This window comes from Suricata suricatta, chromosome 14 (assembly GCF_006229205.1).
Source record: "Suricata suricatta isolate VVHF042 chromosome 14, meerkat_22Aug2017_6uvM2_HiC, whole genome shotgun sequence".
NCBI classification, from domain to species: Eukaryota; Metazoa; Chordata; class Mammalia; order Carnivora; family Herpestidae; genus Suricata; species Suricata suricatta.
In genome coordinates this window covers 13,047,459-13,066,693 of record NC_043713.1, presented here as the reverse complement: position 1 = coordinate 13,066,693, position 19,235 = coordinate 13,047,459, and the positions used below count along the sequence as shown (strand labels likewise).

General features: G+C 43.3%; 1 protein-coding gene across 1 annotated transcript in view; it reads left to right on the top strand.

The window, feature by feature from the left end:
• PHLPP1 (PH domain and leucine rich repeat protein phosphatase 1) overlaps positions 1-19,235 on the top strand; it is a 204,409-nt gene that overhangs the window by 116,632 nt on the left and 68,542 nt on the right. Inside the window, exon 5 of the mRNA XM_029921539.1 lies at positions 9,866-10,032. Coding sequence (XP_029777399.1) covers positions 9,866-10,032 — 167 coding nt within the window. The remainder of the gene's footprint in view (positions 1-9,865; positions 10,033-19,235) is intronic.

The window sequence follows — 19,235 nt, the reverse complement described above, 5'->3', positions numbered from 1 at the left end:
TATCACCAAGAAGGCAATATTACTTGTCATTTTCTGGAATAATTACCTTAACAGTTATTTGGTATTTTCCTTGAAAGCGTTCTTTAGTTTTACCATAAACTGTAGTCATCATGAAATGCTCTTACTTCAGAGACCTAGAATTTAAGATTAGAAAAGGACCTTATGGACCCCCAGACTTCCTTCCCGCCTAAACACCATCCATAGTGTTTCAGACCCTGTGGTGTCTGACCACACCGTTCTTCCTTATAAATGAGCTGACGTCTTTATCCCTGTGGCTTCAAGCTATTAATCCAGCTTTGCTGTTGGGTGCAGCACCAGATAGTTCTGCTCTCACCTATCTGATAACCTCTGAATAGTGAAGTCACCACGATTTCTGGGCCCTCCGTACCTCTTAGCAGTCTATTTTCAGGACGAGCATCTCTGGTTAGTGAGAAAAGTCCTCCTGTCACTTGGTTCTCAGGTCCCTTCTTTAGTTTTCTTTTGGGTGTTATCTGTTGATATACGCACTTACAGACACCAGCTGATGAGCCCGGATTACGTGATAACCTTCCTTGCTTCAGACATCATATCCAGTGTGAATAAGCTATTCATTCATGAGGTCAACACCAAAATGAAAATAATTTTTGTTTTTTCCCCCAACTGATTGACATATTTTGTTAATAAGATCATTTAGGGGCACCTGGGTGGCTCAGTCGGTGAAGCGTCCGACTTCGGCTCAGGTCATGATCTCACGGTTCGTGAGTCAAACCCCACGTCGGGCTCTGTGTGTGCCTGCTAGCTCAGAGCCTGGAGCCTGCTTCAGATTCTGTCTTCCTCTCTCTCTGCCCCTCCCACACTCATGCTCGCACGTGTGTGCGCACTCTCTCTGAAAGATAAATAAACATTAAAAAAAAATTTTTTTTAAAAGATCATTTAGCCTATTGAACTGAGCTAGTAATGACCACAGTAATGCAAATAGTAATAACAATGAACATTTGGGTAACTTTTTCCATGTGCCAAGCACTCTTCAAGATGCTTTATAGTAGCCTTGTGAGGTCGGTACTCACTACACCTCTATGATGCCTTGGGCTGTACGATGAAAGGTAGTGACTCTTGAGGGGAGACTGTCATATCCCCATTTTGCAGATGAGGGAACTGAGCTATAAAGGATCCAACACTGCTTCGTGCAGGAAGTTCTGCTCCCTTGGTCTTTTTTTCTTTAATTGAACTGCCAATGTTTTACGGTGGCCTGACGGGACAAAACAAATCTAGACTCAAATGACAACTGAAATTTACTGAAAATGTCAAAGGGAAGTACTTCACGTACACAGCCGTCAGCAGAACCCAGACAGCTCAGTGGTCGAAGAAAAGGTGGCTTGTCAAGCAGCTGTTGAATGGCGTGGCCGCTAGGGAGGCGAGCACGGCCGCTGTGCACTGGTCGTTGATCTTCTTAAAGGGTGATCACGAGGTATTTAAGAAATCTTGATTCAGATGCTTTCTGAATCATCCAAGGCAGATTAAATTGATTTGTTGTGGAGGAGGCTGCTTGTTTAAATCTTCAAAAACGTGTCAAGTATTGCTATATTAGGAACTTGCCATATGTAATCAACCACATCTCTCTATCTGGTCATGTTATATTATGAAGTTAAGTCATTTTAATCTGCGCATTTAGAAAATACTCAGGAGTTTGGTATCCATGATATGTTTGCCTATCCTGGACTATCCCAATACTTGTATTGAGTTTCCTACGGCTATTCTGAAGAGCTGGATTCTTCTGCCCACTGGTCTGACTTATAATTTCATAAAGTAAGGAATAGCGGAGTAATTAGAAAAATGTCATTGACCTCTTTGTGTTAAATGTCCTGGACCTTGTATATTAGATGTGGAACTTAAAATAGAAAACAAGTAGCTTATTTCTAATAGGAGAATCATTTAAGTATACATTTACATGACTTCTTTTACCAGAAAGTTAGAATTTAGGTATTTTCGTGGTTGGCTGTCTTTTCCCCATAGTCAGGGAGATGCCACTTTCTCAGGTGGCCGCTTTCTAAAGGGACTGTTTACACCTAGTTTGCCAATAAGGAAATGAGGAAGGAACTCTGCGTTCAGATTTGATCTCCACCCAAGCCCAGCCCTGTTGTTCTGTTGTTATTCAGAAACACAATGGGGTGTGTGTGTGTGGAGGGGAGATAACTGCCCAGGGACACGGAGCCATCCTGGGAGGCTGGCCGTGTGTGTCCTCGGAGTCTCTCGAGGTTGCTTCGGCTCCCAGCAGGGCGGCACCAGGTCTGCATTTGCAGCGCCGGCCCCGCGGTGATCTCCCTGGATGGATGCCGTCGTTCTGTCTGCTCTTGGTGGGGACGTGCAAGTCTCTGCCCACGTGCCTGGAAGGCCTGTCCGTTCAGTCAGGGGAGGGGGGTGTGAGTGTTGCAGTTGTGACGGGAGCTCTGAGGTTTGTGTTTTCCGCTCGGCGTGCTCTCATCACACCACTGTGCTCACCTCCTTTCCCTCCAGTTGTGTAGGTGTCTATGTCTCAAGAGACCAAGCTTTCGGAGACACGGAGGGTGTGGGGCCTGCTTCCTCCAGGCAGTGACAACCATATAAGGATTGGCTCTTCCGTCTCCTCCACTCCCCTGGCGAAGAGCGCTTGGGATCTGAGGCGGAGCTCTTGTTCTTAATCCCTTTGTGTTCTTTTTTTGATATTTTTATAGCCTGGTGCTCTAATAGTTCTTTAACAAAATCGGCACCATGATAAGTTCCTATTAGTGTATGTTAATTACTCATTATTTATTATTGTTAGACTTTATTAATGTACAAAAGTTTTCTTCATCTGTTAAACAAACACATTTTATAAAATAGTAGAGTTAGTACAAGATCAAGTAAAGAGATGTCATTGTGAAAAGGTCAGGTCAATTTAAGGCATTTCTTATATACCTGTAGAAATTTTTTTAAAGAAATGATCAATCACGTGTTGTAGAGCAGTGATAGTTTGAATTTTATTTATGATGGAAGCTTTGGTTTGCTATAAAGTATTCTAAAACTGTTGATGAGGGTGAAGTTGAAAATAAGTTGCTAGAATGCTTAACTAATAAAGACTAATAAACACTCATATAAATTTATATTCTCCTACCTCATGCCTTCCCAAAGCATTTTTTAGGCAGTGAGGATTAAAACTAGGTCAGTTAAGAGGTTAAGAATTTTTTATAGAAGTGTCGGAAGCTCCCCAGAGACTATCCCTGTAGCCAGGGTGTGGTGTCGCAGCGCTGAAGGCTCAGCCGAGCAATTAATGACTTGTTATGCGGGTTTAAAGCAGTCTTTTACTTCACACCTGCAGAGTTACGCTATATCAGCCCGCTTTGACCAAAATGACCAGGGTCATTTTGCTTCATTTTGAGCATGTTTGGCACATAATAAGGATAAATACTACTTCACTAAAGTACAGTGGTAACAACAACAAAAAGTTCCATGACTGTTTTTCTGAACTTTCCCTTGCTAATAAAAGATGACTGCCCAGTACGTGAACATCAGGAATAATGGGAATAATGCAGAGGGCAGTCCTGTTGCAAGGGAGGATGAGTATTGCAAAAGCATAGTGAGGATGGGTTAGGACAGGGGAGAGAGGTTGGTTTAGAAATGTCATAACCCAGCCAGACTCAGAGCAGAGGCCGTTTTTGACAGAAGTGTCCTAAAGTCTTTCCAAGGAACAGCTGAGGAAGGTGTGGAGCTGAGTAGCATGTTAGAAACATCTGGAAGTCCAGTAGGTAGTCTGAACAGTTTGTTGTACGTGTTACCTTCTTATGTTTGCCCTGCAGTGTTCTTTGGGGGAAATGTTTTGAGGACCAAATGATCTTTTTTCTTCCCCGCACATGTTTACAAGTAGTATGGAGAAGAAGGTGGTCGATGTCATGTTCACTTTCATGTGTCTTCCACAGTGTTAGTGTCGTGGGGGAATCCCATTTAACTCATCCTTTTTTTTTTTTAACATTTTATTTTATTAAGTTTACTTATTTATTCTGAGTGAGAGAGAGCGAGAACGCACACATGCACGTAAGGGAGGGAGGGGCAGAGAGAGGGAGAGAGAGAATCGCAAGCAGGCTTTTCACGTGTCAGCCTGATGCCTGATGTGGGGCTCGGACTCATGAACCATGAGATCATGACCTGAACCGAAACGAAGAGCCAGACGCTTAACCAACTGAGCCACCCAGGCACCCCTCTACCTCTATCATTCTTAAAACATTTTTTTGTTGTTAACACAGACTAGCACTGTTTTCCCTACCCACCGTTACATTGAACTGATCTTCTAGAACTTAACAGCTTGGACCCCTTCATGTGCAGCTCCTGGATGGTCAGTGAGCTGCACAACTAGTGTCACGTTCTGCCCCCTGCAGCGGCTCCCGGCGGCAAGAGTGGCTGACTGGGCCGTAGTCCTTTCTTCACCTTACAGGTTCGTACCACGCGTAGCTCCGGACATTGATCAAGGGATACGAGGTCTACAGAGCCTCTCCTGATTTTTTTAAAATTAGAAAAGTGTTATTTATAGCAGCTCATTAAATTCGTCAGGGCAGGTATTATTTATTCCACTTCGGTGATGAGGGAACGGAAGGACAGACAGATGAAGTGACTTGCCCAGAGCCACGTGGCTAGGAAGTGGTAGCATTGTGATGCCCTGAGTATTGTGAGGACTGTGCCCTGTGTCCTGTATGTCTCAACTTTATGTCTTCCACTGTTCTGATGTCGGGAGGTGGAATAGAAGGTACAGTACCTTTTGCCAAAAGGATTTTATATTCTAATTGTGAGCTCCTTTGAGGTCCTTTTCTGTAATAAAGCTTTGAGGCGATTTCTGCTTGTGCCAGTTTTTTTCACTTTCTTTTCAAATTTCTGGAAGGCTTTAAACTTTTCTGTAACCTTTTAAAATACAACTAGGTGCTCACCAGGTGGCCTCACCACTGTGTGGGTAGGAGTGGGCAGAGCCCATGGTGTCAAGCAGTGGTGCCCCCCTGCCCCCGGCTCCCGGAGCTTCACCCCTTCCTTGAAGTCTGTGGTCAGAGATGGTCTCTGCTTCTCTCCAGAAGGACTGTGTTCTGCCACCGCCCTTTCTGAGGCTTAAGCTTCTCCTAGGGATGACATCTGATCCTCTTCGGTCAAAGGGGTTATGTTATTGTTTTATCAGGAGAGTTGTAAGTACAGGCCCCCACTCAGACTCGGATCCTGCTCCTGCTTTTACCGTGTGACCGCGGGCACACCCTGTGCCTCAGTTTTACCTTCATCTTTGAAATGAGGATAAACGATTACTGTGCTGAGTTGTAAAGATTACGTATGATGTCTGCAGCAGCTGGAAGGGTGTCTCCCACCCCACATGTTGGCTGTTGTTATTGTTATTACTACTTTAAAAAAAGAGTAGGGGCACCTGGGTGGCTCAAGTCAGTTAAGGGTCTGGCTTCAGCTCAGGTCAAGATCTCATGGTTTGTGAGTTCAAGCTCTGCCTCAGACTCTGTGCTGACAGCTCAGAGCCTGGAGCCTGCTTCGGATTCTGTGTCTCCCTCTCTTTCTGCCCCTCCCCTGCTCATGCGCTCACTCTTGCTCTCTCTCTTTCTGTCTCTCTCAAAAATAAACAAACATTAAAAAAAAATAATAAAAGGCTACTTGCTCCGAGGTGTATCCAGGTGGCTTTCTGATTTATTTTTATTACTTATTTAGGTCTTTCTTGTAAAGGATCTCAGTTTCCATAGGTGCCATGTATGCAGGTCACAGCATCTTTGGGTAGTCCAGCTGGCAGTTTTTCCATCTGGGGTTCAAGCAGAACCCCTTCGCGGCCTGGTCCTTATGTGCCCAGGCTGCTCGGGGTGGAAGCACTTACGTCCCCTGCTCTGTTGCAGGGACCGGGCAGAGGTGCAACTCGCGATGGCTCTTGTGTCCCCTCGGCAGCGCCCTGCCAGCTGCAATCATTTCTGGCCCCGCCGCGGCCGCTCCCGCTCTGCCACGGCTCCCACAGGCTGCTCGTGCTGGCGGCAGCCTTGTTACTGTGGTTTCTTCCCTCTTGTTTCCGGCAGCAGCAGCTTGTGGTCCAGAGTGAGGGAAGGACTCAAATCCCACTCGACGTTTCATCATTATCTTTAGTTGCCCAGAGACTATTTAGGGTGATGCTTCAGTCGAAATAGAAGTTGTCCTCCTCAAAGTAATCTCCGGGTGAAAGAGTGTGTGGGATGGGTCTCACGTGAGCTGACAACGAAGGAGGGCTTGTACAGCAGTCCAGTGGTGGCTCCTCTGGCACATACTTCTCTGAGGTCTCACCAAGTGCTGAGCATGCGTGTGTCAGTGAACAGAATAAGCAAGAGTCCCTGCCCTTGCGGAGCTTACGGTCTAGAGACAGAGACTTCTCAGAACCTTTCCGCGCCTCCCGTTTTGCTCACACTAAAAGACAGTGTGTACAGTGCCCTTAAAGTCCCTGAAGGATTTGCTGCCCCCACCCCCACCTTTCTGATCTCATTACAGGCCATTCTCCCCTCACCTGACCGGCCTCTGCCTGGAGCGTTCTTCTGGATGAATCCTTTCAGCTACCTTCCTCATGTCCATCATGTCTAAATGTCACCTTTTCACTGAGTCCCAGCCTGACCGACCTATTTAAGTATAACCTAGCACCGTCCCAACAATCCTGACCCCCTCTCCTTGCTCTATTTTCTGTAGTATTTGCCAGTTTTTTAACATGTAATTTACTTATTTACAGGATCTAAGTATAAAGAAGGCAGGGATCTTCATTTTGTTTACTGAGGGTAGCTTACTGTGTGCTTACCTAGGTCAGTTAATTGGCACATAGTAGGTATTCAGTAAACATGGTGAATGAAAATGAAAAGTACTCTGGAAAAAATTATGAAAGGTGTATTAGTTTCCAAATTAACCAAACTTTGGTGGCTTTAAAACAGCAGGAATTTGTGCAGTTCTAGAAGCAAGAAATCCCAAAGCAAGATGTTGCCAGGGCCCTCCTCATTTTGAAGGCTATGGGATAATGCATTCCTCGCCTCTTCCAGCTTCTGGTGGCTCCAAACGTTCTTTAGCTTGTTAGTCCGTTCCTGCCCCCATAGTCACATCAACTTCTTCTGTCTGAAAATTCTCTCTGCCTCTCTCTCTCATAGGGATACATATAATCACACTTAGGGCCCATCCACATAATCTCGGAGAAGCGCCTCCTGTCAGGACCCTTAGTCACAGCTTTTGTCCTACAGGGTAATATTCACCCTTGCCAGATAAGATACTATTTATATAGATCCCAGGGATTAGGATGGGAAATCTGCGTTTCGCTCTTCCTCAGACCCTTCCTGGGGCCACCATTCAGCCCACTACAGGCGGTTAAGGGGACACTGGTTACAGGAGGCATATCAGCCAGTGGAATGCTGGATACAAGGAAATCCAGAAGACTGCTCTCGTCCATTTTCTTCTTTCTTACTGAAACATTAACTGAAGTTTTCACGCTTCACATTAAACATACACAGGCACAGAGAAGAGCACAAAGGATAATATTGCAGTTTCCATGTACTTGTCTTCCCCAGGTGCTAACATATTTCCATAGTTCCTTCATATCTTCTGTTGTCCCTTTTACAAGGAAATAATCATTTCAGATAAACCCCAAATCTCCTACTTTCCCATTCTTATGTCCTTTTTCCTCCCTACCCACATAGAAGAAGTCGGTATCAGTAATTTGGGATGTGACCAGTGATTGGTTTATGTGGCTAAAAGTTACCTCTCTGTAACTGTTCATACCTAATGTATGGAGTGGTGTGTGTTTGTGTTTTCTCTCTCTCTCTCCTGGCTTCAGAGTTTGTAAATCCCAGAGAAGGCCTCTGGTTAGCCTCCCTTGGGTCACATGCCAGTCAGTACCTGTTGACTCAGTCCACGGGCTCGGGCGCTGGGGTGCTCTGATGGCCCAGGCCCGAGTGCATGCCTACTACCCCTGCCGCCGGGGGCAGCATGCCTTGTTTGCAGCTCCGTCAGGGTCTCCTGCGGTCGAAGGATTGCTGCAGGAGGAGGTAAGGAAAGGATTTGGGGCAGACAAAACCACAGATTCCCACTCGAGTTTCAGGTTTGAGCGTGGACGGTAGGTCCTCTGAGAAGCCTTCCCTGACTTCTTAGATCATGCTGTGTCCTTTGCACATGCGATTATTGTAGCCATTACCATGTGGTGCCTTCATTTCCCCTCCTTCTCCTGAGCTGTGCCCATGCAGGGCCGAGGCTGCATCTGCCTTGTTTCCTGTCGTACCGCCGGAGACGTCAGGTCTGGCGTGCCATTGCGTGCTCCACGCGTATGGACCTTACGTCCTTCGGGCATTTGCACCTGACTTTCGGGACCATTACATGCCCCAGGGCTCTTCTTAGGGCTTTTGGTGTATATGGTGAGTTGGCCCTGATTGGGATTTTCTCTTTGCATGTGTGGAAAACAATTTCTTCTCTTTCTTATTGTTGTGAAATATAGTGAAAGAAATGTAGTGAAAAATAGTGAAAATTCAAGGAAAGATATAATTGCTAAAATGAGAACTCAGACTTCCTCTCTCAAGTCTTTGAGTTGAGCCCTTTCCCACCCGTCTCCCCTTAGTTCCCCATGTGCACCGTAATTTCTTTCTAACCTCAAATGTGCCATCAGCAGAATGGGTTTTATGCAGATTCACTTCTGAATGCCTTTTTAGCACCAGGAGAACTTGGATTTCAGGAGATAGAGGATGTGAATTGTTCTGTTTGGAAGGAGACAGCATGGCGGGCCCCATTTGCCGGATGCTGTTTTTGTGTCGGCGTGTGAATGAAGGTGTCGTCCTGATGTCTGTTACACAGCTGAGAAAACTGGAGCTTGGAGGGCTCAGAGATCTGGTCATGTCCCCTCAGCTCCTAAGTGGGGGAGCTGGGAGTCCCAGTCCTGAGGACTGTGCCCTGCCACCTTCTGTAATTGGGGAACACAAGGCTGGAGTTTGGTAGTAGGAAAGGACACCTGGCTAAGCACAGATGAGGGGTGGGGTTTCTGCCATGAAGCTTTGGTAAACATAAAGAGCACAAGGGAAAATCAACCCGGATCTTGGAATAATACTCCGTGGCCTTTGTGAGGAGAGAAGGAGCCAAGGTGTGCGTAAGTGGGGCCGCAGCCACATGCCCAGGCATAAAGCGGCACCATGTGACTTGGAACTTTGGAGAAAGTCTTCGAGAAAACACAGGTCATGCAGCACGTTTTCCTGTCTCCTGCATGCTAGCTGGTCTGCAGCCTGGGACTCTGGCCACGGTAAGAGTCATTTAGCTGGGAAGACTGGCATGGAGCAAAGCACGATGAATTCATAAGCATCTCATCGAAGCTCTGGCCGGGAGACAACCAGAGAAGCTGAGCGCAAGCACGCAGTGGAGTCTGATCCTGTGCTGCTGTTGTCATTAAAGATGTGTGTACAAGGCCATCGACGCGGCTTTATTTGTGCTGTTTTAATTCAGTATATACAAGGGCTTTGATAGGTTCCATCTGGATCTTAGGGTCCATCTCCTAACCCTGTATTTACTCTGAAGTCTTATATTATTTAGCTCTGAATTCTCTTACCATGAATGCTTTCGGGAACTTAACCCCCACAGTTGGAGGAGATGACTGATACCACTGAACCCGATAGAATAATCTGTGCTCTTTGTAACCTGTCTCCTGCACTAGGTTACTGTGAGTACCTTCTAGGCAGGGACGCGGTTTTCTGCATTTACAGTATTTGACTCCATTCTGTATTAAGTAAATACTCTACTGGCTTATATTTGGGCTATGAGTGCCTTGCACACTAGGTCTGTGTTCCTGAGGGGCTTATCGTATTTCTGTCCATAGAAGGCATCTGTAGGATAAATGGACGGCATTAAAATCGGGCTGGGTTTTATCCCCCTATAGGTGGCTTCGCAGCGCATTAGCTCAGTGGACCTCTCATGCTGTAGCCTGGAGCACCTGCCTGCCAACCTCTTCTACAGCCAAGACCTCACGCACCTCAACTTGAAACAAAACTTCCTAAGGCAAAATCCCTGCCTGCCCACTGCCAGGGGCCTCAGCGAACTGCAAAGGTAAGCATAGCAAAATGGGTAGATAATTAGAAAGGGAGGCAGTGTCAGCCTCTGGTTGTTTCTGGAATATTCTATCTAAAAAAAAACCACAGTGAGTAACCTTTCTCTTTCAGAGGGCAGAGTAATAGGACTTTAGTAAAGTGAGGACATTGTCAGCTTCATTCTGAAAACTTTTCAAGGTCCCTGCCTTTGAAACAGTGATTTATGATATTCATTAACTGGATAGATCTGTGTAAGAAGAATATTTGTCTGGAAAACACTTCTGTTTCTTAACCTACCTATCTGTGGCAAGTTTGTTATTTAGTGTCTTCCAAACTGCAGAGATTTGGTCAGATTAAATTACTTCTTTTGAAATTTATAAAAGGTGAGATTTTTTTTGTGTGTGGTTTGTTTTTTGTTTTTTTTTTCTCTGTGAAAAGACATTTCCTTAGCAGTTTAAGAACTAAGGTTTGGGGTGCCTGGGTGGCTCAGTCGGTTGGGCATCCGGCTTCAGCTCAGGTCATGATCTCACAGTTTGTGGGTTCGAGCCCCGTGTTGGGCTCTGCACTGACAGCAAGCTCAGAGCCTGGAGCCTGCTTTGGATTCTGCGTCTCCTTCTCTCTCTGACTCTCCCCTGCTCGAGCTATCTCTCTCTGTCTCTCAAAAATAAATTAACAAAAAAACATAAAAAAAAAAAAAGAACTAAGGTTTAAGTCCACTAACACCATGCCCTCTAGGTGATTGGTGTGTGGCTTTCGAGAGTCAAATGTTAGGAATGCCTAGGTGGCTCAGTCGGTTAAGTGTCTGACTTTGGCTCAGGTCATGATCTCACAATTCATGACTTTGATTCCTGCATTGGACTCTGTGCTGACAGCTCAGAGCCCGGAACCTGCTTCCAATTCTATGTCTTCATCTCTCTCTGCCCTTCCCCTGCGCGCGCTCTCTCTCTCTCTCTCTCTCTCTCTCACACACACACACACACACACACACACACACACACACTCTCTCTCTCTCTCTCTCTCTCTGTCTCTTTCTCTCTCTTTCTCTCTCTCTCTCAAAAATAAATTTAAAACAATTTTTAAAAAGTAAAATATTAAATGAAAAGGGTCTGCTCTTTTATAACTGGAGAGAAAGGACTTGATTTGAGTGTACCTAAAATGGGTTTAAGAATTTACTGTATTAATTTCTTTTTTAGGGCAATGATCATTCTTGATTCTGTGGTAAATTAAGCCTCTGAGACTTACATATTTATTGCAGATAAATGAGACTATAACTGCAGAAGTAAATAAATATTGAATTTTTCATGTTTTCTAAATGACTGCCAATGATCCAAGATTAAACTGTGGTAACTTAAGCACTTTGATTATGTGTTTGTGGTTTATAACATCCAGAAAGAATAACTTAGTATGGATTTATTATAAAGTTTGTGCAGGTACGTAGTTGGAAAAGAGAAGAGTATTCTAATTATCTTTTCAGATTATTGTAAGTAGTCTTCTTTGATACTATACCAAAACTTGACAACTGGTCATTTCTTAAATGTTGATTCCAGTATGGAATCCAAAACCCTGTTGTTGAACTTTAAAAAAATTCTTTTACATTAGATTCTGTTGGTCTTTCTTGCACTTTGAATGGACCCTTGCCCAAATTGCATTTTACTGTATTAATTATTGGTCATTTGGAAAATATTAGGTGATTAGATAATGCAGATATTCCAAAAGTTAACACATTTATTGTGCAATTTCAAGACATTACAGTTGTTAATATCGCCACCGATCCCATCAGAAAAAATCTTTAAGTTTTAGGAAGCTGTCAAGATCATGGTAGAAACAAGTCTTCCAAAATTTTGATTTTTAATTTGGCAGCTTGATGGCTATCCTTGGCAATAACTACTGTCAGTTGTTTCTCCTGAAATGACCTTCTCACTTGAGTGCTGTAGAGAAAATGTCTGCCAAACGCCCAGGTCTGGATAGCGGGTTGGTCAGTCGTCCTGCCATGTAAAAGGGGTATTCCAGGAGTTATTAACTCGTTTGGCTCACAGCTCAAATAATCATGCATGTGTTTTCTTTGAGATAAGCATCCTACTATATAGTACACAGCAGAGATGCCTTTTATGTGCTTACTGTTTTATCACCCAGAAGATAAAAGAGATGTGTACTCAGGGGTCAAGATGCAGTGCAAATAACATTTTGTTACATCATGAAGGACATTTTTTTTAATGTTTATTCATTTTCACGAGAGAGACAGAACATGAAGGGGGAGGGGTAGAGACAGCAAGGGAGACACAGAATCTGAAACGGCTCCAGGCTCTGAGCTGTCAGCACAGAGCCTGACGTGGGGCTCAAACTCAGAAATGGTGAGATCATGACCTGAGCCGAGGTCGGACACTTCACCGACTGAGCCACCCAGGCGCCCCTTGTGAAGGACATTTGTAAGTAAAAATAGCATTACAGACTATTTGTTTTGACCTGAAGTATAGTTGACATCTGTTTGTTTCGGGTGCACCACGTAGTGGCCTGACAACTATATAGATTACAAAACTATATGCGTTACTATAAACGCCACCACGAGTTACCCTCTGTCGCTATTCCGATTGTACACTGTTGCAGGATTCTTGACTATTCCCTGTGCCGTATACAGATTAGGTTAAAGAGTATGTTGGCTGTGCTTGCGGGCAGAGCAGATAGAGGGACACGTGGCAGGCGGGTGCTGCACTGACCTGGTTCTTTAGGCAGTAGGAATGCGGACCAGGATGCTGTGCTCCAGGACCTCCTTATTGTTCCCTGGAGCCGATGGTCACAAGGAGAGGAAACCACAGTGAAATCCTTCAACTTAGGCTTTTATATGCACATGTATTGATGATAATGTTTTTATTGGCATTACTATAATAAAGTTACTATGATTTTTTTGCTAAAGCATCAACTACATCATGATTCAGTCTGTTTTTGAGGTTTGAAATTATTTTGAAATATTTTTGTGTATTTCCTAACACTGTAGGCTTCTGCACTACCATTACAGGACACCAAGAACTCCTAAGATACCAATAAAGAGGCGTTAGAATCCATTCAAACCATTGCTTTCATTTTAGAGATGAGTGGATGGAGATGTTAACTGTCAAATTCAGATGAATGGTTACTTGCTGTGAGGCAGGCAGTTAGGAGGATAGGATTAGGGAATGGTCTGAAGACGGTTCCAACTATGATCATAGTGTTTATTTCTTCAAAAAAAAAATCAGATGGGGGGTAAGGAAGAGGAGAAACTGGGTGATGAGCATTGAGGAGGGCACTTGTTGGGATGAGCACTAGGTGTTATATATAAGCGATAAACTGTGGGAATCTACCCCCAAAACCAAGAGCACACTTTACACACCGTATGTTAGCCAATTTGTAATAAATTATTAAAAATAAATAAAATAAAGGCAATTATGACAAAAATGTTGATATTTGAAAAAGCTGAATAGTGGATACTTGAACGACCATTATCATTTTCTGTATTTTTCTATTTGCGTGTTTCATAATAATTTCAAAATTAAAACCTAAACACAAAATCAAAGTGCTTCTAATTCCACGGGGAATGTGGCACTCCAAGGAGCCAGCATTTGTGGACTAAACCCAGAAATACGCAGAGGAACGGATACTTAGGGCATTGCCCTGCCTGTTAGTTAGTTCTTTCTGGGTTTCCTGATTGGCCCTCTCTGTCTGTTGATTCTACATCTATACATTTCTTTTCTACCCTTCCTTCTCCTGTGCTCCCCGTCTCTCAGCGCAGAGCCTCTCCGCCGGCTGTCAGAGGAAGCACCTCTGCCCGCCCCCCGCACACGGCAGGGGCCGAAGGGTGGCCTTCCTGTCATTTTCCTGCCGTAGGCCGGGCTCTCCGGTTCTCTTGCCTGCTCTTTCATACATTCCTTGGTTTTGTTTCATAGTTTAAAATTTTAAACATTTTTTCCATCAAAGTAATAGCCTATGTAGATTTTTTTAAAGATTGTAATAAACTTATTATACTAAGAAACTTACAATAAGACTTATATAGAATTCTTATAAGACTTATGTAATAAGAAATTGGTGCCTGGAACTCCAGCCTGTCCTTATACCCCAGTCCTGCTCCCCAAGCAACCATGTCTGAGTCCTTTTGCTATTTTCCTCCCATCTTCTGGAATATTCTATATATATACTGCTATTTTAACATTTTTTTGTTACCAGGCACTATATGCTGACTTATTACTATGGAAGGTGAAGATTTAACCCTTTTTCATGGTCACGCCCTATGTACAAACTGCTGCTTGGCCCATGAATAGGTGTCAGCTTGGATTGTCCTGATGGTGAGCCTGGAGCTGGGGCCCACAGGGAGGACTCCCACGCAAGGGTTCAGCTTTCTTTCCGTGCCGTCTGGAGAGTAGCCTCTGACTTGTGTGCCCTCCTGTTTCTCTAGCCTTCCTGAGTATTTGGACAGAACTCTAGTGTTCTTCGGGACACCTTTTTCTTGGACACTGCTGTTCTCCGGGAGTCTGGGTGGGGACTTGCCCTGGGGGCCTGACCCACAGCTGCTGTCCTGGGATGACCTTCTGGCATTGTCCTGCTAGTTCTCTCTTTGTCTCCCCTTTGTTGGACCTGTAGTTTTCTGACATCTAGTAACTTGAAGAAAGACACGGTCTACTCCCTCTTTTTAATGGAGTATCTTCCTGAGAAAGGAGACATGGGAGACCAGTTTATTCTCCGCAGATCTGAAAATATTTTTCTCTCCAACTTGAGTTGGCTTCTTCTTGAGTTAGCTGACTTCTAGTAGGAAAACAAGTGTCCCTAGAAATGTGAAGCCAGGGCACTATTATTTTCTAGCTTCTACCATTGCTATTAAAAAGTGTTATACTATTCTGATTCCTCTCTTTGTAGTGATCTTTTTTTTTTTCTGTCTTTTTTGTTTGTCTGCTTGTTTTGTTTTAAGCAACCTCCAAAAAAGATTTTAGGATATTCCTTTTATGGCACCCTTTATTAATTTCAGCCATTATGATGAACACTTGATCTGAAAGAGGTATGTCCTTCAGTTCTGGAAAACTTCCTTATTATGTTTTTTTGATAATGTTCTCCACTGCCTTGGTTTTCTCTTTTCTTTCTCTGAATTCCTGTTTGCTTGGAGGGGGGACTTGTTTTTTGTCCTCTGATTTTTCTTCCCCTTTGTTTTACAGCCCCATTTTTTGATGGGTGTTCTCTGCTTCATTGGCCCTTGTCTGTATTTCTGTTGTCTTTAGTTTTCAAGAGCTCCTGTTCATTTCTTCATTTGTGTGCATTTTAATAGCATTCTCCTCTTTTTTTTTCATGGGTGGATCTTTTCTGAGGACATGAAGTTTACTTACTTACATATTTATTTCCTTCTTGCACTGCCTTGATTTGTTTTTCTCCTATTTGTGTAGGTTTCTGACTTTTATGTTAGAAATGTAACTATCGGGTGATCCTTTGCTCTCTGTTCCTCTTTGATGGTGAGTCACTGAAACGTGAATTGGGTACCGTGACAAATGGACAGGGTTTCACTGCCACACAGCTCCCCAGCCAGGGCTTTCAGGGGTGAGCCTGTGGTTTGACTGGGGGAATCCCAAAGACAGCACCTGTGGCTCTTTTCCCAAGGGCACGTCAGCGTTAGTTGAGAGGAATCCTTTGGTCTTCTCCGTGGGCAGCGAGTGCCAAGATTCACGAAGCAGAGTGGGGAAGAGAGCTGGAATCACAGGGCTTAGTGTGTGGATTTTTAATTTATCCCTGTTTTCAGAACAGTGTTTTCTACTAGGCCTGAGGTCTTTGAGCCGGGGACTCTCCGGTTCAGTTTCTTTCAGGGAATAAACTATCTTCTGCCGGAAACAGGGAGAGGATCTGGGTTTTAACCTCTTTTATAACCTTACGAAGTCTTTTTGTAGAAGTAGAACAAAAGCATGGAAAAGGCACAAGTATGAGTGTACGCTTCAGTGCGTTTTCACAAAGTGATCACGTCCATGTAACCAGTACACATATGGAGAAATAGAATATTCCTGGCACCCTGTGCTCCTCCTCTAATTAACCTAAAGATAATCACTATCTGGACTTGAAAAAAAATTTTTAATGACAGAGACAGAGCATGAGTGGGTGAGGGGCAGAGAGAGAAGACACAGAATCTGAAGCAGGCTTCAGGCTCTGAGCTGTTAGCGCAGAGTTCAACGTGGGGCTTGAACTCGGCAACCACGAGGTCATGACCTGAGCTGAAGTCAGATGCCTAACCAACAGAGCCACCCAGGTGTCCCTAGACTTTTAACACCATAAATGAATTTTGCTTGTTTTTGTACTTGTTATAAATGCATAGCGTGTAGTGATGTCCAACTTCTTTCCTTTGCATTAAAAAAAAAACCACATATGAAATTACATATTATCAGCTTGTGCTTTATAGTGGGTAGTATAAAGCTGTGACTTTTAGTTAGAGTGGAAGATTTTTCAGTTTTACACTGTAACAACGGTTTCTGTTTTCTTCCTGTTGCTTTATGCCTGGGTAGAGGGAGATAGAGTGAGAGGGGTCTGAGCAGTTGGTGAAGCTGCTGTTGTGTTGGCCTTTGGAAAACAAGATGGGCTTTAAACAAAATTTTTCCCCACCGTACACTACTACTCTGAAATGTTTGTCCCCCACCCCCGTTGTCAAGAAATATTTTATTGCAGAGTTCTCAAAGTAATACATTTATAAGTACCGTATACACAGGCACACACAAACACACATGTACTTTGAGACAGGAATTGAAATCATATATTTTTATTCTATTTATTCTCCAGAAAGCATTAATGCAGCTATTCTATGTCGATACAGTTAATATGGGTGCTTTGAGATATGCTGTGTATTTAGTTGCTTATTTTTATTTGTGTGTTTAGAAAGTTTGTGCTAATTTCTAGTGCAGGTTTCACGGTGGATATGTTAGAGAGGTAGCAGAGGGGAACTTACTACATTTTTATCTAAGTTTCAAGGAATGAATTTTTAGATTCACAGTTAGGCAGATATCCAGGGGGTTACTTTAAGTGCAGGTCAGAGTTCTGAGACTTTTTCTCTTAACCACATGGCCCCTTAATTTTTCTTCCTCTTGGAAATTCTTGCCTCAAACAAATGGGCTATTTTCACAGAACATTTATGTTGGTGTTTGCAGCAGCATTCTAAATCTGGGGAGATGGCATGCTGATGCACACACAGGCCAGCAGTTCAAGAGGGAAAACATTGTTCTTGGAACTACCACTGTTTGTTTTTCCTTTATTGGCACTGGAACTCTTCAAGTTAGTTTTCAAAACACAGAAGAGAGGCAAAATCAGTAATTTTTGGTAGCTTCATGGTTTCCTGATTATGTATGTGACTATTAATTGTAATGCATGTTTTCCTCTCCTTTGTTATTAGATAGTACTTCGCATACATTAACTATATCCCCATTTAGATGACGCAGGTGGCATTAGTACCAAGATTGTTGTTATTTGCAATGGATAGTTTTTTAAAATACAATGTAATAAGTTTCTTTGTAAAGTCAATGAAGAGGACAGCTTTCTTGCTGGTTATTTATTTTTTTGAGAAAGAGAACAAACGAGTGGGAGAAGGGCAGAGAGAGAGGAGACAGAGAATCCCAAGCAGGCTCCCTGCTGTCAGCACAGAGCCTGATGCAGGGCTCAAACTCATAAACCAGTAGATGACCTGAGGCCGAAGTGAAGAGTCAGACACTTAGGGGTGCCTGAGTGGCTCAGTCAGTTGAGTGTCCGACATCGGCTCAGGTCATGATCTCGCAGTTTGTGGGTTCGAGCCCTGCATCAGGCTCTGTGCTGACAGCTAGCTCAGAGCCTGGAGCCTGTCTTCAGCTTCTGACTCCCTCTCTCTCTGACCCTCCCCTGCTCACACTGTCTCTCTCTGTCTCTCAAAAATAAATAAAACATTAGAAAAAAAATTTAAAAAAAAAGGGCCAGACACTTCACCAGTGAGCCACTGGTACCCCAAATTTAGTTCTTTTAAAGTGGTAATTTATTAAAGTTTCATGGATCGTAATATTGCACTGAAGAATCTAGAATTTATAAAGGATGATAGGTCAGAGAGTTCTTTGATGCTGATATCCGGTGCAGTGTTTACAAAAGCCGTGTGGACAGCAAACTCTGAAGCAAAGTTTGATAGTAATAACTTGTGTATCCATGTTTCTGTAGCTTTGTCCGTGGTATTTGGAAAGTTTGCCATTTCGGTGGACTTAAGTGTCTTCATCTTAGATAATTTTAATTTACTAATTTCTTCTGCCTACCACTTTTATAGATAAGCCTGTGTTTTAGTATTTGACCTATTGATGGTAATTAAAACACTTCAACTGCTTAATTCTATATGTGAGAAATTAGACAAATTATAAAATAATTACTCATATAAATACAAATTGATTCTAATGTTTCAGTTGTGTTGAGGGCTGGTGGTTATCTATCACTGCCATTCATTAAGGGAAGTAAATCTGATCTCCAGCTCTTACTGTTTGTAGGTGAGAATTTGTATAAAGAAACAACGTTATTAGCACAGCTAGAGGGCCAGCAAGTTCTAGGAATGGAGTTGGTTTTTTTACAGGAGGATTACTAACTTTAATTTCAGTGGAAGTTGGGGTTTCAAAATACTTGGTAAACCACATACGTCTGCAAAAATTTTTTAAGATCTTATTTTTAGGTCATCTTTACACCCAGTGTGTGCTCTACCAACAGAGCCACCCAGGTGCCCACGTCTGCAAAATTATTAATAAACCCTTTACCATATGTGATCGATCCTTAAATAGGCAAACAAACAACCAAAACCCCTCAGATTTACCACCATCGACTTTTTTTTTTTGAACATTCTTCTTTGGATACTGAACTTTGTTGCTGTTTTGTTACTGTGCTCAGTTTCACAATATTTTATGTAATAGTTAAAAAGGCCTACTCCCATGAAGATGTAATGGGTAGGAGTAGCAGTATTGCTTCAACTTTTACACATTTGTTATTGTGTTTAATTTCTGCGTGAGTGACTTTCAGTGTAGATACTGTAAGAACTGACTTCAGACTGCTTTCTGTATTTATCTTGTTTGCTTCGAATTCCTAGAGAGCAGGGATCTGCTCTTCCTCAGAGGGAAGGCCTTTGCAAGGTGGGCCATTAAATACATACTTGGTAAGCAAATGAATACGTGAGCGAATGGTGGTGGGAATTATCTTTACTCATTTAGCTCCATGTTAAGAACACACCACTTCTGGGGTGCC